The sequence below is a fragment of the Dermochelys coriacea genome, chromosome 2, assembly GCF_009764565.3.
Source record: "Dermochelys coriacea isolate rDerCor1 chromosome 2, rDerCor1.pri.v4, whole genome shotgun sequence".
NCBI classification, from domain to species: Eukaryota; Metazoa; Chordata; order Testudines; family Dermochelyidae; genus Dermochelys; species Dermochelys coriacea.
Genome location: NC_050069.1, coordinates 75,177,821 through 75,205,708, shown reverse-complemented (window position 1 = coordinate 75,205,708; position 27,888 = coordinate 75,177,821). Strand labels below are relative to the sequence as shown.

Genomic DNA, 27,888 nt, shown 5'->3' with positions numbered 1-27,888 from the left:
AAACCCTCACCAGCTGGCCTGGCGATGGGGGAGTTCCTGGTACCCACAGCGCAGCAGCTCGCTCGCATTCCGCGTCCCTCCCTCACAAGCGTGAGCTGCTGCCGGCGGAACAGCCGGGTGCAGAGCGTGCAGCACTGTGCAAGTCAGGCCCGAAAAGCTCGTCTCTCCCCCCTCCAACAATTACCACTCCTCACCCACCTAGTCTTTCCAGGTTTAAAGACAGGAAGCTCCCCGGGGCAGGGCTCCCCTGGGGCTACTGAGAGCGGAGGGTCAGGTTTGGGGCGGCAGGGGGGGCCGGCGCTCTGGAGAGCGTTTCGCAGGCTAACTGGGCGAGGACGACTAGGACCGAGGAGGGGGTTCCCTGCCCCCATGCACAGGCCGGGACCCATTTCTCCGGTCCACAGGGCACCCCAAAACCCCTTTGCAGGGTCCTGCTGCGTTAGGACGGGCACAGGCCACGCCAGCCACGGGCACAGTGACCAAGGAACGAGTGGGGCTCACTGCCATAACCCCCCCTTCCCCAAGGGGGGCCAGCCGTGGGCGGGGTTCCCCTGTCCCCGCCGGCCGGGCGCCTGCCAGCCCTTCCCAGGCTGGGAAGGGCTGAGCGCGCCCCACCCAAACATGCCCAGGGCCCGGGCAGCGGGGCTGCACCGCCCACGGGCCCGCTCGTTACCGCCGCCCAGGTCACACGCACCGCGGGCGCCGTCCCCGGTGCTGGTCACGCACGCCTCCCCCACGCAGCGGATGAGGTGGTAGCCGCGCAGGGCGGCAGTGCCGGGATCCGGGTCCAGCAGCGCGCAGGACAGCTGGTGCAGGAAGCCCTGAATGCCGCCGCCGCCGCCGAACACGGGCAGAGCCGCAGCCATAGCGCCCGCGGCGCCGGGCGCAACCAACTCCCGACAGGGCCTTCCAGGACAAGACCAATCCCGCCGGCGAGATAGGACCTTCCCCAGATAGGCGTTTTGTTGGGCGGAACCAATCGCACAGACGCACGCGCCTGGGTGACTGCACTTGCCCAGGCGGAGCCAAGTACCCGGCCCAGCACAGGAGGGAGCGGAGGAGGACAGGAAAGGTTGGACTAAACCATTGCGGCCGCGGGGGTGTCCGTTACTCCGCCTCCGGTCGGAGACACAGGAACACTAACGAGGAGGCTGGTTTCATTCGATGTTACTGCCGCGGTTGTAAAACTCCGTCTTGTGTAAATCAGGTAGCTATTAGCACAATCCCTCACCCCCGCGATGAGAATGGACCGCTCTAGTCTCCCAACCAGCCTCGAGAGGCTTTCAATAGCGGAGCCGCGAAACTCGGGCGATACCATGTCTCACCAGAGAGAGAGGGGGAACCCTGTGTGCGAATCTGATGTAGGCTCTACGTGGGTGAATTCCCGGTATTGTGGGAGAATCGGGCTCCTGTCAGAGTCTGCTCTGTCCCTGCAGAGAGGCTCACAGAACCTTTAAGGCGCGATCGTCCGTACCCGGAACCGAGATGGGAGGTTCCGACCCCCTTTCTGGGCCGAGTTAGGCTCGGCCGTGCGGCTATTGGCGGGAAAACCCGCGCGAGCTCGCTCACGTGACCGGTCTGGCGCGGAATTTTCTCGGGGTTCGCGGGCTGGCCGAAGGTGCTTGCGGAAGAGAAGTGGGGGTAAGAGCGCGAGACGCCGCCATGTCCCCCCGCGGATATCTGCGCGCGAAGGGGATCGAGGGGCGGGCGGCAGGGGGCTCGCGGCGCTGAAGAGGGCGGCTCCGTGTTGTGCCGTTACTTCGCGGTAACGCGGTGGTCTCAGGGCCCGGCTCGCAGCGGGTGCCGGGGGGGCGGCGCAGAGCGGGGCTGCCTGCTCCCGGTGCAGGGCGCGGGCGAGGGGGCTCGGTGCGGGCTCCGGGCCGGCGGGGGGTCGCGCTGCCTCAGTTTCTCTCTCCCCCGCGCAGGGAGCAGCCGCAGCCGGTAAAGCAGCGTCATGTCCTCGCCGGCCTCCACGCCGAGCCGCCGCGGCAGCAAGCGCGGGCGGGGCAGCAACCCGCCGACTCGTAAGTGCAGTTTTTCCCTGCCGGGCGTAGGTGCGTCGGGATTGGGCGGGGGGCAGCTGACTGCGGCCGCAGCCCTGCGAACTCCACTAGGAGATGAGCGTCCGGCCGGGAAGGCCTGGGCAGGCCAAGCAATGCCCGGCGTGGGGGATGTGGGCAGCCCCCCGCTCTCTGTTTGGCGCTTAGCAAGGGTATGTGCGCAGTGCGGAGACTATGCAGTACTGGTGTAGCTACTGCTGCTGTAACCCCGTAGCATGAGCACAGCCTACCCTGAGAGAGTTAGCGGTTTTCTGGGGCAGTCGGAACTCCACTTCCCCAAGTGACAGGAGCTGCCCACCTACCAGCATCTACACCCAGGGTTGGGTCTTCCTAGGTATACTCAGGAGTGTGGCTTTTTCACATCCCTGACTGCAGTGACTAGGTTCACTTACATTTTAAGTGTAGTCTAGGCCTAAACTGATGCCCAAGAACAGATGGAGTCTAGCTCACTCTCACCTGTGTTTGCTCTGCAGGGCTAATGCCTTAAGAACAACAGTAAAAGCAGCTTTTTGTTATTAAAGCATGAATTTAAAAATCTGGATGTGCAGGAAGCAATAAATTATTGGTTTAGATCCTTTTCAGAGGAGCATGATAACTTAAGCAAACTAACTTTGTTAGTCTCTGGGCTAATCTTTTTTTTTTCTGTATGGCCTTGTCTGCACTGCAAAGGCTTTTCCAGCACAGGTATGTGGGAAGAAGTGTGCTATCAGCATAGGTAATGTCAGTACAGTAGTAAGCTCAGCTCATTGTGGGGCATTCTTTCCCATTTCAGTGACACTCTTCTGTTAGCAAAGCTGTTGCTACAACTGTGGGTTTTTGCTGGCATAGCTGTGTCAGGTAGAGGTATGTTTTTTCACATCTGTCACTGCCATAACTATGTTGACAAAACTTTGTCATATGGACCTGCCTTTAGTCTTCAACAATGCATTGGTGCAAGAGGCTGCTTTGTAAAAGTGAAACGGAGGCAAGTTTACAAGTGTTACAGGTGTGATCCGTGAAACTTATCACTGCACTTGAAAAGTGTTGATTCTCATCGGTAGCTTCTGCCGCTCTGTGCCTCAGTTTCCCCAGCTGGAAAATGGGAATAATATTGCTCTCAAAGCACTTTAAAAAGGAGTCTACTCATAAAAAGCGCTATATGAGCTAGATTTTCATAGCACTAGTAATAGCAGTTTTGATTTTTTAGGCATTTAGAATTACAGTATTCATTATTTTAAACCGTCTTAAGCTATTTTCCACTTTTGGAATCTCACAAATACTCTTCATTTTAATTTCAACAAAATATTGCACTTTGCTTTTTAATTTTATATCAGCTAAGTTCTCTGCTATTCTATCATATGATCTATTTTGTGATTTGGTCTTTCAGCATTAATCTGTGTAGAACATTGCAGCTAATATCTGAAATAGCTACTTACCAGCTTTCATCTTCTTGCAGCACGCACTGAAGATGCTCAGTCTCCTCCTTCACAAAAACGTCGAACGGATGACTCCACATCTACAGGAGATCTACAGCCAATGCCAACTTCCCCAGCAGTTGACATGCAAAGCCCAAATGCTCAAGATGTTCTGTTTTCCAGCCCACCTCAGTTTCGGGAATCAGGTATTGGTGTCAGTAGTAGGAGCAAAAAGCTGATATCTGTGTACTGTTGGCTATTAAATGGCCTATCCTGAAAGATTTAATGTAGGCTTTTACATAGCTGTCAATTTAAAAACAAAAAATGAATGAACAGAATTGTTTTCAATTACAGGTTAGTTGGTGGCTTGCTTTTAAGTTAGTTAATTGATTTTAGCGCATAAAACATACACCCAGTAGGCCTTAGTGTGAGCTTGTTGTTAAGCTCTACAGTATTTTAAAATACTGTTGGTGTTTAAAATAAGCTATTTTAGCAAAGTGTGCTCCTTCAGCCTTGGAGAAATATACATTTTAATCCATACAGTACATTCTATAGCTAGTACAGCCTTGTAAAATACAGTTATAAAATTAACAAGATTTACAAACTTTGCTAGTCTGCCATCACACTGACAGATGACAAACACTAACTTGTTTACTTGATTAGGGCAAAGTGTATTCATTAATATTTTGAAGTATAATTTAAACATTTTCTTTGTAGCAATTCCACTTGATTTTGATATTAGTTCACCTCTGACCTATGGCACTCCCAGCTCTAGAGTGGAGGGTACTCCAAGGAGTGGTGTGCGAGGAACTCCAGTCAGGCAGAGGCCAGATCTTGGATCTGCCCGCAAAGCCAGACAGGTGGACTTGCATTCTGATGCGGTAGGTAGATGTTTCAGATTTTGCTGGTAATTTTTTTCTAAAATGTATTCATATTATCCATATTGATGGCTTTTTCCTTCCCACAGCCAGCAGAGGATGCATTGGCAAGTGAACAATCTCTTGGACAAAAACTTGTGATATGGGGAACAGATGTTAATGTAGCTTCATGCAAAGAAAAGTTCCAGGTAGGTGAACAAGTGTGGATACCTCTGTTTCTTTCATTAAAAGCTTATTTGTTTTCTCTATGTGCGGTATTTGATTCTAGCAAATATCAGAATTGAGTTATGTTTAGGATCAATCTGAGGGTGTTTGAAGAACACTGATGTTTTCTTATAGTGTTCTTAAGAGGAGAAAAAGTAAAATTGTTGTCTGGAGTTTCTTTCCTCTAATTTCCATCATAGAGCTCATCAGTCTGGATTCCATCCCTTGGCTCCAATGAAACTGCTTTTCCCAGAGTCTCTAATGACCATTTACTAGCTAAAGCTCAGAACTAATACTCTATCCTCATTTTCCTTGACCTGTTAGCTGCCTTCAGCACAGTCAGCCATGCTCTTATTGAAGTCTCATCCTCCTTTGGCTTCTGTCCTTTGCCTATTCTCATTCTACCTCTTTAATCGCTTCCTCAGCATGTCCTTTAGATGATCCTCCTCATCCTCCCTCCAACATTCTGTAGGAGTTCCAAATGGTTCTGTGCTGAGTTCCCTTCTCTTCTCCCTCTCCACCTTATCTCTGGGTAATCTCATCTGCAAACACAAATTCAGCTCTCCCTTCTATGTAGAAAACTCAGCTGTACCTCTCTCTACTTCAGACTTGTCTTTGTGTTGAAACTAAAATTGCAGCTCATATCTCTGACATCTCCTTGTAGATGTCTAGCTGTGAGTTCAAAATCAACATATTTAAAACAGAGCTCTTAATCTTCCCCTCAAATTCTCCCAGCTACCTTGTTTCTTTTTCATGTAGAAAACATAACCTGCATAACCTCTCTAAGATACAGCCTTCTCTGTCCATCCGTCTAAGGACAGGTCTACACTTAAAATACTGTAGGGGTGCTCCTATACCAACGGGAGAGCTTCTCCTGTCAGCATGGTTAATCCACCTCCCTGAGAGGCAATAGCTACATGGATGGGAGAAGATCTCCTGTTGACATAGCATTGTCTACACAGGGGATTAGACTGGAATAACTTGCTCGGGCATGAATTTTTCACACTCCTGAGCAATGCAGTTGTACCAGTATAGGTCTGTAGTGTAGACCTGGCCTAAAACTCTCCTGTTGTGTCTTGATTACTGCAACAGCCTTTTCTCTGGCCTTAACAAATGAAACCTTGCCCTGCCAGTTCAGAATGTTGCCACAAATATTTTCCTAGTATGTTGTTTTGAGCAGATCACCCCTCTCTTTCCGTGTCTTCACTGGCTCCCCCTTCTCTGCTGCATTGAGCATAAGCTACTTGGTCTTCACTTTCAAGGTCTGTCATGGCTTATCCCCACCTTACTCATCAACTCTTATTAACTATTGAGAAAGTCTACTTTCTTTTCCAGTTGGATCGCTTCTGTCGTCCATTTGTTAAATTTTCAAATAAGTATCTTTGTGCTTTTTCCCATGCTGCCCTTTACACTTAGGAGGAGTTCCCTGTAAATATCTATAAAGCTACCTTATTATCCTTCTCTAAAGCTCTTAAGGCTCTCCTTTTCTGTGATGCCTACAAAAACCTTTACAACAGCTAGGTTGCTAGTGTGCTAAGGCCACTGCCTGTCATGCTTGCCAGTACTGTACTCTGTTTCTTTTTATGTCCGTCTGTATCCATCTGTTATCTCTTGTCTTCTACTTGGATTGTAAACTTTTTGGGAAAGCTCTTTTTATTCTGTTAGTAATCTCTATATAGTGTTGGGATTTTGGTCCAGGAGTAAGGTTTGTAGGCATTAGGATGTAATAGAGGTTAAAATCCTCAGTAAAATGTCATATACTTTTTTAGTAGTAATATGTTTAGCATGTTATCCTGTTCCCAAAAGTGTTCTTTTAACTTATAAAAAAATAGTTCGATAAAAAGGGATAATAGCCTAATAAGGCTTTTTCAAAGTAATTGGTATGCTTTACTGTGTGAAATTTGAAATATACTGTTGGAATTAAGAAACTTGTAGTGTGCATGAGAGAAATATCCTGTAGGGGGATGCATCAGGGGTATCCCTACCCTTTGGGAGTTTTTGAATACCTGCAATATAGAGAGTATTTTTGAAGGTGATTTGAGCCAGGAAAATGTCATCCAGTGTAGGAATGGTGTAGCAGTGAAATCACAGCTTTGTCCCTTTGGGCACTCTTAAATATAACTTTTTTTTTTAAATTTTATTTTATTCTCAATATTCAGAGATTTCTTCAGCGTTTTATTGATCCATTGGCTAAAGAGGAAGAGAACGTTGGCTTGGATCTTAATGAACCACTCTATATGCAGCGACTTGAGGAGGTACTACTGTAATACAGCTAAAACTAACTTGTTTTTCAGACTTAAATGCTGGTGATTTAATGTGGCATTTTTAAACATCTTGCAGATCAATATGGTTGGGGAACCATTTCTAAATGTAAACTGTGACCACCTGAGATCTTTTGACACGAATCTATACAGACAGCTGATCTGCTATCCACAGGTAACATCAGGCCTTTTTTAAAGGCTTTCTTCTAGTTGAGTTCTGGTTTTTTTTTAAATTGCATTATTTAAGCATAAATTAGTATGTAACTGTTTTAGATTATCGCTCGATGAGGGAGCAGTATTTATAGCTACATACCCCAGTGCTCAAGCACTTATATAAATATTTAGAAAGATAATATAACATTTGTAAAAAGAAAAGGAGTACGGATGCATTGAATGCATCCGATGAAGTGAGCTGTAGCTCACGAAAGCTTATGCTCTAATAAATGTGTTAGTCTCTAAGGTGCCACAAGTACTCCTTTTCTTTTTGCCAATACAGACTAACACGGCTGCTCCTCTGAAATATTACATTTGTGTATACAAACTTCTGCATAAAATATATTTTATTACATAAAGGTCTTAAAATATTTACCAGACATTTCAGAACCACATACGGATACCAGAGAGCTCAGGGAGAGTGCTGTCCAAAGCAAATTCCCATGAGAAGCTCAGAACGCTTACCCATTCCACTCTCCAAATTTGTTGACAAAGGGGATTTTGCTGGAATTCCTCCCAGTTTGTAGTCCATGGATCCTGCTCAGTGCTCCAGCTTATTTCTCTTTGCCATGTAGGTGTGTGGAGCGAGCAGGCAGCTTCAAAAGACAATAAGTTCAAGGCTGAATCCCAGAATGACAAAGTAATGGTCACTGGATCTTCATCAGTCTTTCTGTGCCTGTCTTAAATCTGTTATATACCTAGCTACAGCTGCAACCATGGGGCTGCCTTTGCAATTCTTTTCCTTGCCTTTCTTTTGAGTCCCTCCTCTGCCTGCGAATAGCTCCAGAGTCTGATTCTGCTGCTGCTCACAGCTTTCCTACGTAGCAATAGAATGAAACTACGTCTCAGGTTTACTGGTGCCCACAGGATTCTGAAGAGAAGTTTGCTGCCAGTTTTCACTCTGTTGTAGGTTGAGAAAGTTACTACTCTGAGCAGCAGAACAACGGAGCTTTCTGCACATTCAGACATTTCACCGTATCCTTGTCTTTGCAACCATAAGAGTTAGCAACCTACTTCTTTAGAGGAAAGCTTAGATTCTAATCTTTATTAAATAAGAAACCTTACTCTCCAAAGGCTAGTGGGGGTTTTTAGCCTACTGTGTGCATTGTGTATTAATCCTAAATATTAAGGAAGATGACTAAAAGTCACAGGCTGTATTTAGTGAAATTGTCACATGGTAATGCAATACATATGGTTCATATGTATGTATATTTGGCATACTCTTCGTGGCCCCTTTTTTGCTGTCCTTTTATGCATATATGTTACGCCTTTCAAAGTAATGTAGGGTATCATTAAAATTCTATCTAAACCCAAAAAGGTAGGGCAATTGCACTACAGCTAAGAATCCAAAGGCCAGATCAGGTGTGCACTGCTCCTTCAGTACAAAGGGGACAAAAAGCTGGTTTAAACAGCCAACTGGCAATTCCCTCTCTGTAGGGGAATGCCCACAGAACTGTGGTCATTCCTATCTCTTAGCACCAAAGGGGGTCAGAAAGTTGAATATTTTGGGAGTAAAAAGTGTTAACTACTTAATGCCAGGCTTTCTTATACATGCATCTGTTCCTTTTAAACAGGAAGTTATCCCAACATTTGACATGGCTGCTAATGAGATCTTTTTTGATCGTTACCCTGACTCAATATTAGAACACCAGATTCAAGTCAGACCATATAATGCATTGAAGACCAGGAATATGAGGAGTCTGAACCCTGAAGGTAAGATATTTTGATTGCCATGTGTAAAAAGAAACTTGAGGATGCATGAAATTTGTTCAACAACTAGGAAAACACAGATTAAAAAAGATCAGACTTCGGGTCCATCTATGCCAGTATTTTCAGTCTCATAGTCACTACATGTGTTGCAGAAGAAAGTGCAAAAAAACACTGTAATGGACAACCGTTGAATAACCTGCCCACAAAGTAGGTTTTTTCCAAACTTCTATTGGTAAATGACTGTCTTGTACCTGGAAATGTAAGGGTTTATAATATCCCTTGTGTCAAAATTCTGATGTAACTATGGCTTATTTTTATTCATATAATTTTATTTTCTTTGTGTCTCAGACAAAATATTCTCTACCTCATGTGTGGGCACTGTAAATCTCCATTTAGTTGTAAAAACTAAAGTCTAGGGTGAACTTTTGAGACATGGCAAATGAAAAGCATGACCCAATCACATGTATCCCTTTCTATGCTGTAGACATTGACCAACTTATCACCATCAGTGGTATGGTGATCAGAAGCTCCCAGTTGATTCCTGAGATGCAAGAAGCATTCTTCAAGTGCCAGGTTTGTGCCTTCACCACAAGAGTAGAAATTGACCGCGGCCGGATTGCTGAACCGTCAACATGCAAGAACTGTAACACAACACACAGTATGGCACTAATTCACAATCGGTCCATGTTTTCAGACAAACAGATGGTATGTTGCTTCGTTTTGGTGTTGTAAAATAGAAAAGTTTTGCTTGCTTAATAGTTGCCTTTTTCTTTAAAAAGTAACTTAACCATATTAAAATGTCTGTTTCTTAGGACTTACTATATTGAACTTCAAAACAATTCACAGCTCTTTAAGTAAGCATATGAAGCAATACAGGCTTGCAATAATACTTAATATTTCGGGGGGGAAAAGAAATTGAAGGATTATCCATCCTCCATTTGGAAGGGGAGTTGAGTGGTTTTTTGTGCCAAAAGCTAATCAAGCCAATTAGTGTTTTTTGTTCACTTACCGAATAAAGGTTGCCATACAGAGACTGTTCTAATGTCATATGACATATATGGGATAGGTTAGCCCTGTCTGTAAATCTTGCTTGTTATACTTCAGCCAATGTGAGATAATAATCACTAGATGCACTCTCTCATTTCTACAACTAGATTACATAATTCTGATTGCGTATTCTAACTGGGGAATTCTAAATTAGTAGTGGTTTTCCACCATGTTGTGAAATCTTCAAAAGTTTTGTGTTTTAGTGTACTCTAATATGTAACAGTATCCATTTGAAGATACCCAACTTCTTTAGTTGTAAAATCTTTTCTTACAAATGAGTTAAATTTATTAAGTTTCTGCTGTTTAGAAATAGTAACCTTAATATCTGTTTTGTCAGATCAAACTACAGGAGTCTCCTGAAGATATGCCGGCTGGTCAGACACCTCATACTGTGGTGCTGTTTGCTCACAACGACCTTGTTGATAAGGTTCAGCCAGGCGACAGAGTTAATGTTACAGGTAAAATGCAGTTTCTTAACTTCATCTGGCTAATATATGTGCCCTTCTTTTCATTGAACCAAGTGGTCCAGTCTGGAATAGAGTCTGTTGAATATTAATTGAGTACATCATAATTAGTATTCCCACTACAGTTTTCAATCACCATCTGATTTATATAGTGATATCTTAGTTTTGGTGTAAAATACCGTTAGAGTTCTGAATATTTCCCCCTTTCTTAGATCAGCAATAGTGTAACTACAGCTGCCAATAGGTACTATCTGTGTAGACAGAAGGGTGCATGTGTTTTTTGCCATATGTTTGTATGATAAAATTTCTAAAAATTAATGATTACAGCTCTTAACCTATACTTCAAAGGGAAAGAAGCATTTTTATCATGAAACAGCTTTTCAAAAGCTTACATGTACTGACAGGTTTTGATTTCTTGAACAGATGAGGAAGCATGTTGAAATGATTTAAATTAACTCAATTTAAATTAGGTTGAGGCTTTTTGAAACTAATTTAAAAATTGTACTTTTGAAACATTAGGTTAGAATTTATAATGAATTAACTAAAAGTGCTTTCTTTAATGTCACTAGTCTAATTTAAATTTTACAAAACTGCTATAGACCAAACACGGAAAATTATGATCCTGATACTGCAGTCACCTAACCAGGTACCTAACTTTGCTCATGTGGACAGTCCCATAGACTTAAATAGTACTACTCATGTTTAAATTTACATGTGCTTGTTCGCAGTGTCAGATTAAAATAGTTTATTAAAAACTTTCTCTTACTAGCATAATTGCTGCTTCAGAACAAGATTGCTTCAATTTTAATACTGAAAAGTTATTTAGACCTTCAGTGTACAAACAAAATTGTCAACGTTTTATATGTGCAGGTCAACATTTTTTTTATTTTTATTTTTTTTACAAGAGCTAGCTAAAGTTAGGCTCTTTTAGGATTTTCTAATGCACTTTAGGTCATGATCCTGCAAACACTTAAGGCCATAACTTTACTACCATGAGTAGCCCATCTGAAATCATTGGACATGGTAGTAAAGGTAAACACATGCTTAAGCATTTGCAGGATCAGGGCCTCAATGTTAGGGGCACAAGTAACATTGATATCAGGAGGAGCATAGCTTGGTCAAAGCATTTCAACTTTTGGAAAGCTTTCTAGAGAATTGCTGCTCCATGATGTGGCTAATTCTGTAGAACCAATCTGAAAATTGAAGTGAAAAGTAAAAATGTAGATAAGTCCTTTCAACTTCCAGCGTTTGGGCTGAGCTTATTTTTGATTTTATATCTGCATTGTAATTCTATGGGGGGGTTTTTTAGGTATCTACAGAGCAGTTCCTATTCGAGTTAATCCAAGAGTGAGCAATGTAAAATCGGTCTATAAAACCCACATTGACGTCATTCATTACCGTAAAACCGATTCAAAACGTTTGCATGGTGTTGATGAAGAAACTGAGCAGAAAATGTTTGCAGAGGAACGTGTGGAAATGCTGAAAGAGCTCTCCAGAAAACCAGATATTTATGAAAGACTTTCTTTGGCTCTGGCTCCAAGCATTTATGAACATGAAGATATCAAAAAGGTAAACAAAATTTTACAAGTCTACCGGAACATGACTAGATAGTATAAATGCACATCTCCATTTAAAATATACGCGTTCTTTTGGAAATGATACTCTATATTGAGTCTTTCAAATATAGAAAAATAAGAGGCCTTTGTGTATTTGAAATTGGGTTTGGTACATCCCTAATAAACTTTGAGTTTTATTTACAGTAAGTTTCAGTTATCAGAGGGTCTCGGAAATCAAAAATCTTTAGATAATGGGACAGGGGTTCAGGTAAACAGGTAGCCAAAAAAATGCTCGTGTAAGTAGCCTTTTATCAGCTATCCCAAATAAGTCTATCTGTTCTTCAGTACTATTTGTATTGTTATAGATAATTGTGCTCATTCAAGGATTTCTTCATTTTACTTTGAATATTCTACACAGGCACTTGCATGGAAAGCTATTCAGTTTGCTTTGGGTGGACTTATGTTTCCAGTTCTTAGCTCTAAGCATCCTCCTCTTGGAAGTTACTTCTAAAATTAAGTTTGGTGTTTTTGCTATTGAATATAACACATTTGGCATTGATCTCAGCTAGGGTCTGGCACACATTGCCCCTTTGGGGAAATAGTATTTTAAACTATTCAGGATACAAATTGGATCTATAATGTGGCTTGAGCCCATGCTGGCAAGCCAGAGAAAAGTCATTTGTGTATATGTAGCGAGAATGGAGCTGTTACAAGCTAGAGTGTTCTGCAGCTACCCTGATGTCAGAGTAATTGGATGGCTCAGGTGACATGCTGTGGCCACTGAACCCGAGCAGTGCCCCGGTACTACTATGCATTCAATTCCTGCCCTCAGTAGCTTTTTGAGAACATGTGTTTTTCACTTTAATTATTCTCGCATTCTGAAGGAGCTCCTTTTTGGAAGGCTTGCTCTCAGGGCAAAGCTGCTAGTTTGAGCCACCATCTCAAAGTGCTCTAAAATCCATATGCATGGTCCAGTTGTGCTGAAAATTAATGTCATCGGGACCAGAGGCACAGTTAGTAGTGCAAGTTTGGAGTCATTTGATCTAGGGATTCCTTGGATACAGCCCTCTAGTAAGGAGTTGATTTTTAATTTTTCAATTAGTCTAAAACCCAAGTGCATGGAAATGCTATAAGAGGGACTGAGGTTAGAGTTTGTAGTGGAAATTTAGGGACATTTGGTCAAAAGCTTTGTGATATACAGGCCCGCCTAAAATAAGCAGGCTGTAACTTTTTGTTTTTTCCAGATTTGTGCAACTTTTTTTGATGTAAAGCTAAGGTGAATCTAAGGCTCTGACCGTCATGAAACAGCAGGGACTGCTCCTGAGATCAGCTGTTGAATGGTACCAAGGACAAGTTTAGAAATAGTTCAAAGTTTATAGCACTCAAAGTTTTAGCATCTCTGGTTACAGAAAGTTTACACTTGTCAGAGCAACTATTTTCTTAAACATGTTGGTGAATGACACTCAGAGTAACATAATGTCATGGTGGTTTAAAGTAACCAGATTTGCACTTTCAACAAAATGGAAATAAATTCAAATCCTTCCCCATGGAATTTAGCATTTTGTGCACATTAGTGCTGTCAACCTGCCTTTTGCTCGATGGCTGGGGTCACAATGGGAATCAGTGTAATATTTTATATACTTGATAACATATAATGGTAAACTTGAAATAAGACGGAAGCTGTAGCTGTATGAAAATCATTGTTGTTCTGTTAGTGGGAGAGGGAGTGCATGGTATTTTATTTTGACTTGTGCATCATCAACCAAATTAAGTTCCAACTGTTCAACTACCTAGTTTGAGTCACAGCTAAGTGTGCCAAATTCAGGGTAGACATAACCCAAAACTGGTGGTTTATTCTATGATTAGAGATCACCAAGCCAGTAACAAAAGTGAGCTCTTGTATCACTACACTAGTTCACAGAGAGCCACACAACAGTCCCCTAGGCCCTCCAGCCCCTGGTTACTACAATTGGACTTAGGGATGAAAGGTTATTAAACCAAAACCACCACATTTAAAGTTTTCCCTGTTCCAAAGAACCAGCCACACACCCCAGGTCAATATATAGTTCAGATCTTATCCCAAAACTATGCTTGTAGCCAATCCTTTAGTAACTAAAAACTAAAGGTTTATTAATATAAAAAAGGAAGAGTTATTAAACGGTTAAAATGAATCTTGTACATCAGGGGTTCTCAACCTTTTTCTTTCCGAGGCGCCCCCCCCCCCCCAACATGCTATAAAAACTCCATGGCCCACTTGTGTCACAATAACTGGTCTTCTGCATATAAAAGCCAGGGCTGGCGTTAGTGAGTAGCAAGCAGGGCAACTGCCTGGGGCCCATGCCACAGAGGTTCCCATGAAGCAACATTACACAGGCTTCATCCCGGCTGACGGGACTCAGGACCCTAGGCTTCAATCCCATGCAGTGGGGCTAAGGTGTTCTGCCCTGGTTCCCAGCGAGTCTAATACTGGCCCTGCTTGGAGGCCCTCCTGAAACCTGCTCGAGGCCCCTTATGGGGGCCCTGGACTCCTGGTTGAAAACTACTGTTATACATTACAGTTGATTTCAGAGTTTGTAGATCAAGATATTAGCAGTGATGTTAAATCTGTTAGTTTTGCAGTAAGTCTCTCTAGATCACCCAAAAGGATTGAGGGTCATCAGTCCTCTTATTCAAAGCTTCCCTTTCTTAGAAATCATAGCCCAGATATGTGGAGCAGGAATGAAGACCAAGATTGATGTCACAGTCTGCAATTTATACCCACAGCACACGTGCATGGAAAGTTACTGGCACAGATGTGGAGCCCTGGGTCACAAATAGGATTACTATATGTCCTGGATTTTTGCAGAGCAGATGCTGTAGCTCAGAAAGAGCCCCGATTGGTCTGCTTCCTGATTGATTGGTCCATCTCCTTGCAGCCATAGCTGCTGGATCCCACCCACCCAGGCCCTGGCACTGGGAAGGGAGTCCCTCAGGGAGGTCATGACTGATGGCTGTCCTTTAGTCCTGCGCTAGTGCCAGCCACCATGACAGGGAGTAACATCTCCCTCCCTCCCCCCCCATGAGTACCTCCAGCTCTTCTCTCCCCCTGTCCTCTTTTTGGGAACTTTAAATATGGTAACTCTACATGTGCATGGAATGTTACTAGTACAAACAGGGAGTCCTGGGTCACATGTGCCTTGCTGAGTCATGAGGCATTCATTGCCTAGGTGCTGCAGAGCTGATTCTCCTTAATGGGCCATCAAGCAGGCTGGCTAGCCTTGATGTAAATCTGTCTAGGGGGTGTTACCCAGAAACACAACAGGTCTGAGATACAAACTCTCCCCCCCCCCCCCCCCCCGCTGTTGGTGATGGCTTATCTTAAGTGATCACTCTCCTTACAGTGTGTATGATAAACCCATTGTTTCATGTTCTCTGTGTGTGTGTATATAAATCTCTCCTCTGTTTTTTCCACCAAATGCATCCGATGAAGTGAGCTGTAGCTCACGAAAGCTTATGCTCTAATAAATTTGTTAGTCTCTAAGGTGCCACAAGTACTCCTTTTCTTTTTGCGAATACAGACTAACACGGCTGCTACTCTGAAACACACAGTTAAGTTTCATAACTTCATATACAATGATGATACATGCATATACACAGGATAATCCTAGTTAGCAGACTATAACTTTTCCAATGATACCTTACCATGACGTATGTACAAGATTTATCACAATTGTGCAACAGGTGTGATACATCAGTGACAGTACCTTAGTGTAAACTTGGTCACCTTTCTTTTACACAGCATCACACCAACAGTAGGGTCTTTGATGATAAGAGATCCAGAAAGAACCTAGCTCAATGTTTAAATTCAAAATTGACTTCGCAGAGTTGAATTTAAAAATTTTAATTTAATTAAGCAGATACGACCTGGAAATCATTGTAGTGATAAAGCTAGAACTCCTGACCCTTTCTAGTGATACTTGACAGAAACCAGTACTCCAGCTTTACATTATCTGAAATTATTAACAGAACACATTTTCATTTGACATTTCAGTTCATTCGATCAGAGATTGGCTCATGTAATTATCAAGATCTTTGGTGTCTGATTTGGAAAAATTCTTATTTTTATAGGGCATTCTGCTTCAGCTGTTTGGGGGATCAAGAAAAGATTTCAGTCATACCGGAAGAGGCAATTTTCGTGCTGAGATCAACATTCTTCTATGTGGTGATCCTGGCACTAGTAAATCACAGCTGCTTCAATATGTCTACAACCTGGTTCCTAGAGGCCAGTACACATCTGGGAAGGGCTCTAGTGCAGTTGGCCTCACTGCATATGTAATGAAAGACCCAGAGACAAGGCAGCTGGTTCTGCAGACAGGTGCTCTGGTTCTCAGTGATAATGGCATTTGCTGCATTGATGAATTTGATAAAATGAATGAAAGCACAAGATCAGTACTGCATGAAGTAATGGAACAACAGACTCTTTCTATTGCCAAGGTAAGACCCTAGCTCAGCATTGTACCATGCTACCCAGGTTAATATCTGTTAGATGATTAAATGAGATAATTGAACAGGTAACATAGAAATTGGAGATAAGACTATTCACAGAACTGGGTCACTTAAAACCTCAGAGTTGAATGACAGTATAGATGTTGGAGCTGTATTTCAGTGACAACATTCAACGTGTTGCAGACTCAGCATATATGGCTGCACACTGCATGTAATACTCCTTCCAGATAACCTTGTTCTATTTTGTACCCAAGCTTTTGTAATGAGGTGGTTTCTCTTGATCTAGAGAACCCTTTTTATAAAGCATTTTTGGTGAACCCAGCAAGAGTTAATTCTTTAAAGGCTTTCTTGTTAGAATAAGCAAGTTTTTGGACTCTTAACATAGCTGCTGGAATCTTCCTTCCACTAGGAAAGATTGTTTGCTCTCAAATGTGTTTCCTTTTGACAGGCTGGAATTATTTGCCAACTGAATGCTCGCACCTCTGTCCTAGCAGCTGCTAACCCTATAGAGTCGCAGTGGAATCCAAAGAAAACTACTATTGAAAACATCCAACTTCCTCATACATTGTTATCCAGGTATTACAATTAGACTTATGTTTTCATGCTGCATGCTTAGTTTTTACAAAACAACTTTCTACCCCTGTGTGTGTGTGTGTGTGTGTGTGTGTGTATGTATGTATATGGTATGGGGGGGGTGTATAGAGAGAGAGAGTGTTTGTGTGTGCGCGTGCATGCATGTGCAGGAACATGTTGATTGGGGGTGACATTTGCAATGTAGAAAGCGAAAGGTTTTTTTCTAAATTTACTTTAAAAGTAATGTTCTTCACTAATACTGTAGCAGAGGACTGTAAATGGCTGACCGTTTCTAGCGTATATTGCTTGGTATTGAATAATGGGATTCGGCAGTGTCTCTAAGGTTTTGTTGTGTCCATTGTTTTGCTTGCTTCAAGATTCTGTCACTGCACAGGCACTGGGATTTTCAAATCTCGAGTATTTTACATTTAGTTCAAAGGACATGTCTACTCTGGAGGTGTAGTGTAATTTCGAACTCAAGTAGATACACCTGCTGTAATGGTCATCAAGCCACAATGCTAAAAATAGAAGTGTAGCCACATCAGTGGAACAGGATAGGTGCTCCAAGCATGATCCCATCTGAAACTCTTAAGTGCATACTCGGGCAGCTAGCCAGTTCTGCCAAGGCAGCAACACTGCCTTTTTTTATAGCACTAACTCGGAGCTAACCTAGGTATGTCTACCCAAGTTGGAGGTTACACCTCAGCTCCAGTGTAGACATATCCTGACTTGCCTTTTCTTCCTATCAAGCTGTATTAGTAGCTGGAGTAAGTGTTTAATGAACAATGATAGAGGGATCACAACTTCAGAAGAGTATAAATATTAGCCTTTCAGCCATTGCATGCTTTACAAATCAGGAAGCCAAATGTAATGGTATACAAGTGTATGGTTTGTATTCTTATGTCAAGTGTCACCCTGTTTTCTGTCTTTTATAGGCCTGAGCCTATTGATGATAAATTAAGATTTTTAACCTCTCAAAATATGTACCATACCTCATACCATGAGGCACCTAGAACTCTCTTAGGCAGTGTAGAAAATAAGTAACTATGGATGATTGAGTGTCTAATTCCATTAATTTAATAAATTACAGGTAGTTGTCGTCTTTTGAAATCTGACTAAAAATATGCCCATCGCATCCTCCTCAGAATACAGTTGCACCCAGGAATTATTCAATACAATAAGTAGACAAACTTCATGTAATACATGTAAATACATTCCCCCTCAAGATCAAACTGGAAGCGTATGTAGACTCTATCACCTCATCAGGCAGAAGCTTGTATAAATGAAGTTTACGCTATGCCTTGTAGGTCCCAGCCTTCAGACATTCTTAGGCGAATGATGGGAGAAAATTCCCTGGTTGGAAGCCCTCTGAAAACATTCTGCCTTCAAATACTCAACTCTATAGACTGAAAGCTAAATCATTTTTTTTCCTCCTTTTTTACATCCTGAGAGTATCCGGTACTCGTGATGTAACTAATAAAATGTCAGATTTTAGATTTCACACAGCTTCCACTTGGTTGATCAAAATTATGAAACCAAGTAATGTAAATAGTGGAAAAAGTTTATGCACTAAATATTGAATCTTTATTCCTTGCAGATTTGATCTGATCTTTCTAATGTTGGACCCGCGAGATGAAGCCTACGACAGACGTCTTGCTCACCACTTGGTTGCGCTGTACTACCAAAGTGAAGAGCAGGTGGAAGAAGAGTACATGGACATGGCAGTATTGAGGGATTACATTGCATATGCTCGTAGCTATGTTAATCCTAGACTAAGTGAAGAAGCAAGTCAGGCCCTTATTGAGGTAAAAAGTTGTGGATGTGAAATTTAAAGTACGTGATTTAAAAAGAAGGGGGGGATAAGATGTACCAGAACTGTGTACACCATTTCCTTTATTAGCTCTTGAAATCTTTTTAAAATCTATATTCTGTATTGACTACTCTCCTTCCTTTTAATCCTGCATAGAGGTCATCCTGTGCTAACCAGTCTGTCCCTGAGCAGGTTTCCCATACTTTTACAGGGCCATCCCATAATTTCAGTAGAACTTTTTCATGCTTTTGTGTAGATATACCTGTATAGATAGTAGTGATAGGCTTTAGCATTCCACATATTCTTTTGTGGTTTGAGACCAGATTTAACATTAATAACTCCGTTTCATGGCAACTGCACCTGTATTTCCCCCCTCCATGATTCACTCTGGAAATGCCCAGTCAAGTCTCCAGCCATCACCTGTCTCTGTATAGGGACCCTTCTGACAAGGGATATTAAGGCTGCACAGCTCCCTGCCATCCACTGTGATATCCCCAGCAAGCCAATCTACTTAAAGGCCAGCCCATGTGCATTGCTTTCTCTGAGGACAATAATAGTGATTTTTACCAGTCATCCCACAGCTCTTCCAAGCAAACATTTATCCACAGGGCAAAAGCATTATAGAGAAAACAGAAACAATGAACAGATTTAAATCGCCACTAAAGGTCACTAATTTTCCAAATGAGGAGGCTGATGGGGCCCACCTCCTTTCCACCTTTCCACAAAGCGGTGGGGCCTCCCTTGGGCAGCTAGTTATGTCCATTTGCTGAATCAAAACGAAGGTCATGAGTCGTGCTCATCCTTTTATACCAAAGCCCTTTCTTTGTTTTCTGGATAACAGAGCCTGACTCAATCTATGTAAATCACCACTGGGAGTGAAACTTCTCTGGAAGAGTTTAACATTCATGAATTTAATACAGTGATACCCAAAGATACTGTGTAAGGTTGCAGGAATAATCTGGCCAATTTATTATGGCTTTGTTACAGGATCAAGCACAAGGAGAGACCTACTAGCTGTGGTGGATGTCAGTCATGGCAAGGGAAATAGTGAAGATGTATATGGCATTTATATTTAAGGGGCTACACGCTATTGGGATTTTTTTTCCCCCCAGGCTGATAATCCTCTGAAAGGAGGAGTCTGGATACTTCCTACATAATACATCTGTGAATTATTCATAAATAAAACATTCCCCTCTTCCTTCTCCTTCAGGCTTATGTGGACATGAGAAAGATTGGCAGTGGTAGAGGAATGGTTTCTGCATATCCCAGACAGCTTGAGTCTTTGATCCGTCTGGCAGAAGCTCATGCTAAAGTACGTTTTTCCAACAAGGTTGAAACAATTGATGTTGAAGAAGCAAAACGACTCCATCGGGAAGCTCTGAAACAGTCTGCTACTGATCCAAGAACTGGCATTGTGGACATATCCATTCTCACTACAGGTTTGTGTTCACATAAGGATAAATTAGTATCTAATGGGTCTGGCTTGAGCAAACTGTATGCTATTTCAATTTGGTGATATCTTCAGTGATTGGTTTGTGGATTTGTAAATGCTTCATATTGGATATTGAGTAATGTCAAACCTGGATGTAGTTTCAAAGTTAGTATATTCATTTTACAATGCAATCTGATTTTGAATTGAAACTATGTTTGAAATCTGCAAAACTTTCCCCAAACATGGCTAATACCTAAAGTGAACAGTTGATACAGCAGCCTATATTGTTAGCCCTCTTTCGGCTACAAAGAAATTTAGTTTCTAATGTTGACATTCTCATATTTAAAGCAGAAATCACAGTCAATATTATATCCTTTTGTAACTTTTCTGTATTTTTTTTCCAAGGGATAAGTGCCACAGCCCGTAAACGTAAGGAGGAGCTGGCTCAAGCCTTGAAGAAGCTTATCCAGGCAAAGGGTAAAACACCAGCTCTAAAATACCAACAGCTTTTTGATGATCTCCGTGCACAGTCTGATGCAGTAAGTTTCTGCTTTCTATGTATACTACTTTGATTTTAAAAAAAACTTTTCCATCTCCTGGGGGATCTTCTGTGTACTCAGCAGGGTCCTCAGAACCGATTATAGTTGTAATCTCAGTTGAATAGGAAAACTAAATGGAAATCTCGAGTAACAGTGGAGAGGTTATTTTATCTCTGTATTTGGCACTGGTGCAACTGCTGCTGGAATACTTGTCCAGTTCTGGTGCCCACAGTTCAAGAAGGATGTTGATAAATTAAAGAGGGTTCAGAGAAGACCCCTGAGAATGATTAAAGGATTAGAAAACACGCCTTAAAGTGATACTTGGACTTCAGTCTATTAAGCTTAACAAAGAAAAGGCTAAGGGGTAAGTTAATTGTAGTCTAAGTATCTACATGGGGAATAAATACTAAGTATGGGCTCTTCAATCTAGCAGAGAAAGCTATAATACGATCTAATGGAAGCTGAACAATTTTTAAATCAAGGTTGGATGTTTTTCTAAAAGATACACTCTAGAAATTGTATGTATGCCATTTGTTATACAGGTAATCAGTGTTTACAGTGGATCCTTCTGGCCTTGGAATCTATGAATCTATTTACTTGCTGTCCACTTGATATATCAGTAGGCATAAGATTAGCCTGTTAGTCAGTTGGTCATCAGGTGTTACTGATTAACTAGCTTAATTAGCTTAATTCTGGTTTCAGTTGTTTCTTTCATAGCTATAAGTGCCACCTGTGGAATAGAAGAGATCTTGATTACTTACATGCTTGTCTTGCTGACAAAAATAAGCTGATGATTCTTGTCAGCTGTAGGTGTCTATTCTGGTTTGCACCTCAACAAAATCATAAGCCATGATCGCAGAATCTCTTATTACCATTGAGGATGCACAAGCCAGAAAGAACCCACTTTAAATGTTGCATTCTAGGATGAATTTCACAGCTTAAAAAGACAACTTTTACCTAAAACCTGGCAAACTTGACATGGAAGTTTGGTGAGACTAGCAGAATCCCATGATTTTTTGTTTAGGGGCTTTGTAACGTAGCCTTTTGTATATGTTCTCAAGCTTTTCTCTTTTCTTTAAGGCTGTCACTAAAGAAATGTTTGAAGAAGCACTTCGTGCCTTGGCTGATGATGACTTCTTGACTGTTACTGGAAAGACTGTTAGATTGCTTTAATGAAATGCTAGCTTAACAGCAGAGTTTTACTGTTTTTTCCAAGTACGTCCCTTGAGATCTGCATCATGTTTAAGAATATTGTTCACTGTGGCAAAACTCATGATGGTGACCTGTTGATGAACACCACTGTCAGCACTGTAAATAACTAGATTCTGAAGGACTGCAAAAAGCTGCAATTGAACAGCAATATTTGTTTGAACAAAATGGGTTACTAACATTTCAGTGTGATGTGTATTTTCAATAAAGTGCTTGGTAGAACAAGCTAACAAATTTTATGCATTTTAAAGCCCAAATGTCAAAATTCATCTTGAACCACTGCTTTTTGACATAAATGCAGCTTAAATCAGTGCATATTATGCTTTAGTATTTTTACTACAGAGAGATTAGTGCTTGTGACTTTTGGAAATTAAAATCCATTGGCATTATAATTTATTTCCTTTCTATGCATTACAAAAAGTGAAGCTAAATCTTGGTGAACGCTTCAACCCAGTGTTCAGCAACTGCAAACAGACTTCATTTTATTTTCTTGCAGTTTAAAAGAACAAAGTAACCATTTTTCCTTTTCCCTCAGATTACTGCTCTCTCTCTTCCTCCTATCAATGTTTGTAATTGCTGTTCGAAGATGTCTTTCTGCTTGGAACTTAAACTTTTATCATAACAAGCTACAATGAAATCCAAGCTTCACATTAGGTCATTTTCCTATAGTAAACCTATATTACTGTAAGATTTATAATTCATAGGACAACTCAGACTGTCTTCTGGGTCATTTTCTCTCTTCTATTGCGGTGGGAATGTAAATCAGAGGATGCAGCATGTAGGCATAACGCTATTACTACAGACATTTTATAGATGTAGAAAGCCTTTAGCTATTTAATTATGCTCCTCATTTACTCTCAGAGCACAAGGTCAGTTCTCACTGTTTCAGATTATGCACAGCTTCCCTACATGTAAATGAGATCAGGAGTATTTGAACACGAAAGTTTCTCTAGAAAACTGAAAACAAGCTAAATATGAATAAAGTTCAATACTTTAGAAACTGATCATTTAATCCTACTGTACTGAATTTGTCAACATTCAGTACAGTAAAAAAATTTAAGCAGGGTATTCTAGTGTTCTGCAGTACTAAGTTATTGAAAAGGGGGTAAATAGCAAGGAGGACAGAACTTGTAAAGGACAACTGTTAGTCAGCAGTAACACTTAAGCCAGGCACACACAAACTAATGCTGACATATGCCTGGGAATGTGTTAGAAGGAATAATGTGAAATTTATGCAGGCAGCTGGGTTCTAAATTAACCACTGAAGAAAACTGTGGGCATCTTTAGGGCTAGTTCAATGAAAAAATTCTGGTTTCTGTGGAGCAGCAGTCAAACTGAACAAGGGGATAGGCTGCATAAGAAATAGAATAGAAAATACTACCAAAAATGTCAACTCATTGAAGTCATCGTACACCATATTTGGAATACTGAGTTCAGTTCTGGTTCACCCTCTCAAACAATACAGCATAGAGAGGATTCAGAAATGGGTGTTACTAACTTGTCGAATATTTTATGAGGGCAGAGGCCAAGAGCTTACTAAGATAAGATAGTAATATGCATAAAAAAAATTTTAAAAAGGGGTGGGGGCATAAAGATGTTAAACTTTATTCTTCAGACCACAAACCAACCTGTGATTCATAAGTGTTGAGAAGAAACTTCTATGTTTATTTCACGTTGTCCACAACGTGTTTTCTTGCTCTTTTCCTTTAAGCAGCTGGTACTGGTCTTGATCAGAGAGGATGTAGAACTAAATTGATGACTGGTCCAATGGCAATTCCTCTATAAGGTTTCTCCAGGAAGGAGGAATAATGAAAAGCTGTTTTGTATAAAACTTGAATTAAAACAGAACACACCCAGTTACTGCTATAGGAGGAGAAATCCCTAAAGTAAAGATCAGTCTTCAAGGACAGAAAGAATTATACAGAAATAACAGGCTCCATCTGCTTACAATCTAAAGCTACTTTTTACCTACAGCAAATTTAAAATGCATGTTGAAACTTGCCTCTAAAACACTCTGCCAGGCAAGTTTCTTTCCCTGAAATAAATACAAAACACCAGTTAATCATGTGGTGTTTTCCTGCTCTTAGACTTCAGCTCCCTTTCACTTCAGCAGCATTTCCCCACTCTCTATTTTCTGATATTTTTGAAACGGGACAAAAGTAACAAGTAAAGCTTATAGTACTTCCTTTGGGAAATTAAGCTGGAGCCTAATCCAGCTGTCAGAAACCTTTTCTAGATCTTCAGCCTATGCTTTCATCTTCACAACATTCAGAATCAATGTATTATCCTAAAAATAATTCCTCTCTAAGCCTTACTGTTGCAGAGAATATCTTTAGAGGTAGCAGCTTCCCGCTCATTTGACTCTTACGCTTTTGCTCAAGTGACTGTTCTGTGAAGGAAGCAAATTGAAAATTCTCTTGAGTGGGGCAATAAATTTCCAGATCACTGCATGCTACTATGAGGTGGTTCTTACAGTTTCTACGTGGTCATACACATAAGTACCAGATTTATTCGAATGTGAACACAAACAGATGGGTGAGCATCTCCCAAATCCCACAGTAGTAACTAGGTCAATTATGGAAACATTTTAGAATTGTATTTGAAATCTGTTCATAACTGAAGGTTCTGATTATAGGATTAGATCCTTCCCTATATGAATTAATACTTTCCCATCACAAACATCAATCTTAAAATATACAGTAGAAAGGGAAAAACTGGGAAGAGAAAGGCATAAATATCTTCACAAATGCTTGCTCAAACAGATTGAGAATTTCTGTTCATGTGAAAACAACATGGAGTTGTTGTGGCACCTTGGAGCCTAACAAATTTATTTGGGAATTAGGTGCCACAAAGACTCCTTGTTGTTTTTGCTAATACAGACTAACACGGCTACCATTCTGAAACCTGTTCATGTGAAGTCTCCATAAAGGAATAGTGTTTATGTTTTCAATTAATCCAATGTTCACTCCAATTTATTAAGATGTCTTTATGCTACCCTTCCATGTGCGTGATTAAACCTATCTGTAAATGGGGAATGGAATGCAATGCACAGCAATGAGAGCAGTCTCTTTGTGTCCAAGATCTGACATTCCTAATATCAATAATAAGCAAGAAACCCTTATTCAGGCTCCTTTATGTATAAAGTAGTAAGGATAGAAGACAAATGTTAAAGATACTTTCCACATGTCCATTAGAGGACGTAGGATTGGCAGTTACATTGCCTTAGTACTAAAGGGAGAAAAGCTGCAGTTAAAGTGGAATGGGACAGCACAAATTTCCACTCTCCTGGAATGTAATGCTTTCACAAAAGGGGATAAATGGGGAACTAATGCAAATAAGCATTGTATCATAAGATCAGAAAAGTCAGGAGGGATGGAACAACAAAGTAGTTTAGGTGAAAAAAAATGACTTCAGTTCATTGCTAGTTTCTAATTTTGATGCCTGTAGTATTTGTTCCACTGTACAACTATATTAGATCTACAATAGGCACCGACTTGCTCCTGCACTACTGAAGTCAATGGTAGTTTTGTTACTGACTTCACTAGTAATAGGACTAGATCTTAAGTGAGAGCCAAGTGCCTTACTCCCCATATCCCCCATAACAAAACTAATATAAAGATTAAGGTCCCAGGCAAACCATCTTCACAAAGCCCCCAGATGCATGGCTGTGGAAATCATGTGGGATTCCACATTAACTTCTCAGAAGGCCTTGTGACACTTAAGGTTAGTGCTGAAAAGAGGCACTGCATACAAATTAGCTGTGCAGGGAGATTTGACCATACATTCCACAGTATTTTTGCTTTCTTATCTTGTCATGTAGTCAGTCAAAACAGGTGTTTTCATAATCCCACAGCTGCCATGGTGGCCGGTAATTCAAGGGGTTTGCCACCTGTATACAGCAGCATGGATTAAAAAACCATTTTGCAGATGTTTCTGACTTTGCAAGAGTAAAGACCACATAGATAAGTCATCCTAAAATAGAACTAGTTCATAACACATTGTAAGTGGTTTACTTATGATTAAAGAAATAATGTATTCACCTATAGTACAAACTGCTGTAAATATGGAGGTGCTCACCAGCTCTCATTAAGGATTATTACTTTACAGAATGTATGGTGTAAGATACAACTTATACCAAGCCTGTTGCTAACTTTGATTCATCTCACACACAACAACAACACACAAAAGGAATGGTTAAATACACACAGATTGTAAGATTGCTTTATCAGCCCCTGCATTTCCTTCAGTAGATGTTTGTATGGCCAGTACAATATAGTCCCTTATGCTGTTTGGGGTCTCTGAGCTCTCCTATGACAAAAATCAATAGTAGGGGGTTATTTCTGGCACAATGCACAGTGTTTCAGGAAAAGTTAGGCCAGTACTAAAAATCTGTGACAGGATCCCCTTTATTTAATGATGCTGTGCTAATATTGTTCTAAAAAATACTGTCTCTGGCCAGACTATATTTCCACAGATGCTAATCCACTAGAATCAACTATGATTCACATGGCTCTGAGATGTGCCACATCAATAGTTGTGATCCAGTCACATCTCACAAACTGCCCATGGTTATTCCCAAGTAACAGATGGTTGAGAAATGTCCAAAGGAAAAAATACATGCTGTATAATACAGAGAAACTTTCCTAATATAAGGCATTGGGGAATTTTACAACCATTTTAAAGCTTTGCTGTCAGGGAGGGTCACACTTGTAGATATCTTAATACATTTGTAACCTGCTTTGTGAAGAATGTCACATCTTTAGAGTAAATTCCTTGAATCATCAGTGCGTAACAGAACTAAGGTCAATGAAACTACTAGTGCAATTTACATCAGCGTAACTACCTCAGTGCAAGCTCCTGAACACAGATACGCTGTACAGTTTACTCACAGGAATTACCATCCTTGATCAAAAACAATGGGCCATCTTATCAAGAATCCTGTTACCACTCATGGCCAGCACCAGATGCTTCATATGTGGTGCAAGAAAACCTGCAGTAGAGAGTTAACCTGTTCACAGGAAAAGTTTCTGCTAACCCTCCTGTTGATACCAGCTAGCACTGAGGCATGAGGGTTTACATCCTTTCTAAACTCTTTGTTTTGTAACTATTATAACCTGGATATTCTTGTTTATATAAACATCTAATCTCTGTAATGGGTGCATTCATCTCTTGCAAGCACCCTGGTTGACTGTGTGCATGCCTGCAGTTTTTCCTCTACTCACAGTACCCCCCTATTGGCCACTGTACTTGTCAGGTTGGTCTCTGATCACTCAGCCCTTCGGCCAAGTCATTCTCTGTCCATGTGCAAAATAAAACCCCCCGTCCAGGGTACGCAATCCAGAAAGTTCTGCAGCCCTCGCTTGGCTCAGTCTTCTAAAATAGCCCATCATAGCACCCTCAGTTGGGCGTGTCCTTCTCTGTAGCCTTTCCTGGGCTCAGTCCTGCAAAGGTTCCTGCTCTGAGTGGAGCAGCGCCCCCAAGGCCTCCTCCCTGGAGACTCTTTGCCTTCATTTGAGTCCTCAGTGACCTCAGCTGAACCACTCCTCTTGAACTCAGTTCGCTGACCATAGCTCCCCACTGACTCAGTCCTGGTAGTGCAACTCCTTTCCCTGGGGTGCCACACTCCTAATTCCCTTCCTAAAACCATAGCCACTTCCACCCAGGGGCTGGTGGGGGACCCAATCCTGCTCACTGCTCCAGGTCCCAACCCAGTTACTCTTTAAGTACAGCAGCCTTGAGCTGCATCCCTTTACCAATTGCTGCTCTACATTTCCCTGGGCCACTTCCCCATAGCCTGTCTTAGTTGAATCCAGCAACCATCCAGAAGGTCCTTCCTCACTTCCCTGGTCCCTGCCAGTAACTACATGCTTAGTCCCAGTAGCCAGCCAGGAGCCATGCTCAGGCTTCCCCACAGCCAGCCAGCCAGCTGCTCTAGTTTCCCCCACTCAGTGGTTTGAGCATTGGTCTGCTAAACCCAGGGTTGTGAGTTCAATCTTTGACAGGGCCATTTAGGGATCTGGGGTAAAAATTGGGGATTGGTCCTGCTTTGAGCA

General features: G+C 41.6%; 2 protein-coding genes and 1 long non-coding RNA gene across 8 annotated transcripts in view; 1 reads left to right on the top strand and 2 right to left on the bottom strand.

Moving 5' to 3' along the window:
• Positions 1–866, bottom strand: part of PRKDC (protein kinase, DNA-activated, catalytic subunit) — a 159,669-nt gene extending 158,803 nt beyond the window's left edge. For all 4 annotated transcript variants that reach the window (XM_038388511.2, XM_038388512.2, XM_043507884.1 and 1 more), the window contains exon 1: positions 695–866. In XM_038388511.2, coding sequence (XP_038244439.1) covers positions 695–866 — 172 coding nt within the window. The remainder of the gene's footprint in view (positions 1–694) is intronic.
• LOC119850476 (DNA replication licensing factor mcm4) lies at positions 782–23,841 on the top strand. 3 transcript variants are annotated; one of them, XM_043507892.1, is made up of 17 exons: positions 782–1,001; positions 1,926–2,024; positions 3,496–3,660; positions 4,172–4,335; positions 4,422–4,520; positions 6,696–6,791; positions 6,877–6,972; positions 8,585–8,723; positions 9,205–9,425; positions 10,105–10,225; positions 11,541–11,800; positions 15,895–16,260; positions 16,721–16,848; positions 18,443–18,650; positions 19,866–20,094; positions 20,493–20,626; positions 21,707–23,841. In XM_043507892.1, exons 2-17 carry the CDS (start codon positions 1,955–1,957, stop codon positions 21,797–21,799), a joined length of 2,589 nt encoding a protein of 862 aa, XP_043363827.1. In that variant the 5' UTR covers positions 782–1,001; positions 1,926–1,954; the 3' UTR covers positions 21,800–23,841. The 3 variants fall into 3 exon arrangements, with proteins under 3 accessions (XP_043363827.1, XP_038244449.1, XP_043363826.1); XM_038388521.2 differs by lacking the exon at positions 782–1,001 and adding an exon at positions 1,073–1,207; XM_043507891.1 differs by lacking the exon at positions 782–1,001 and adding an exon at positions 1,517–1,640.
• Positions 17,597–26,898, bottom strand: LOC122458697. The gene is made up of 3 exons (XR_006278857.1): positions 26,679–26,898; positions 25,876–25,996; positions 17,597–18,251 (listed from the first exon to the last, which is right to left on the bottom strand). It is a non-coding gene; the product is annotated as an uncharacterized LOC122458697 (long non-coding RNA).
• Positions 26,899–27,888: the final 990 nt, after the last annotated feature.

What these genes read in the sequence shown, in the direction of transcription:
- LOC119850476 (XM_043507892.1), top strand. Translation starts at nt 1,955, where the DNA reads ATGTCCTCGCCGGCCTCCACGCCGAGCCGCCGCGGCAGCAAGCGCGGG. An exon ending in GGGCAGCAACCCGCCGACTC is followed by an intron (nt 2,025 to 3,495) that starts GTAAGTGCAGTT and finishes ATCTTCTTGCAG; the next exon opens with CACGCACTGAAGATGCTCAG. An exon ending in AACATGAAGATATCAAAAAG is followed by an intron (nt 11,801 to 15,894) that starts GTAAACAAAATT and finishes TTATTTTTATAG; the next exon opens with GGCATTCTGCTTCAGCTGTT.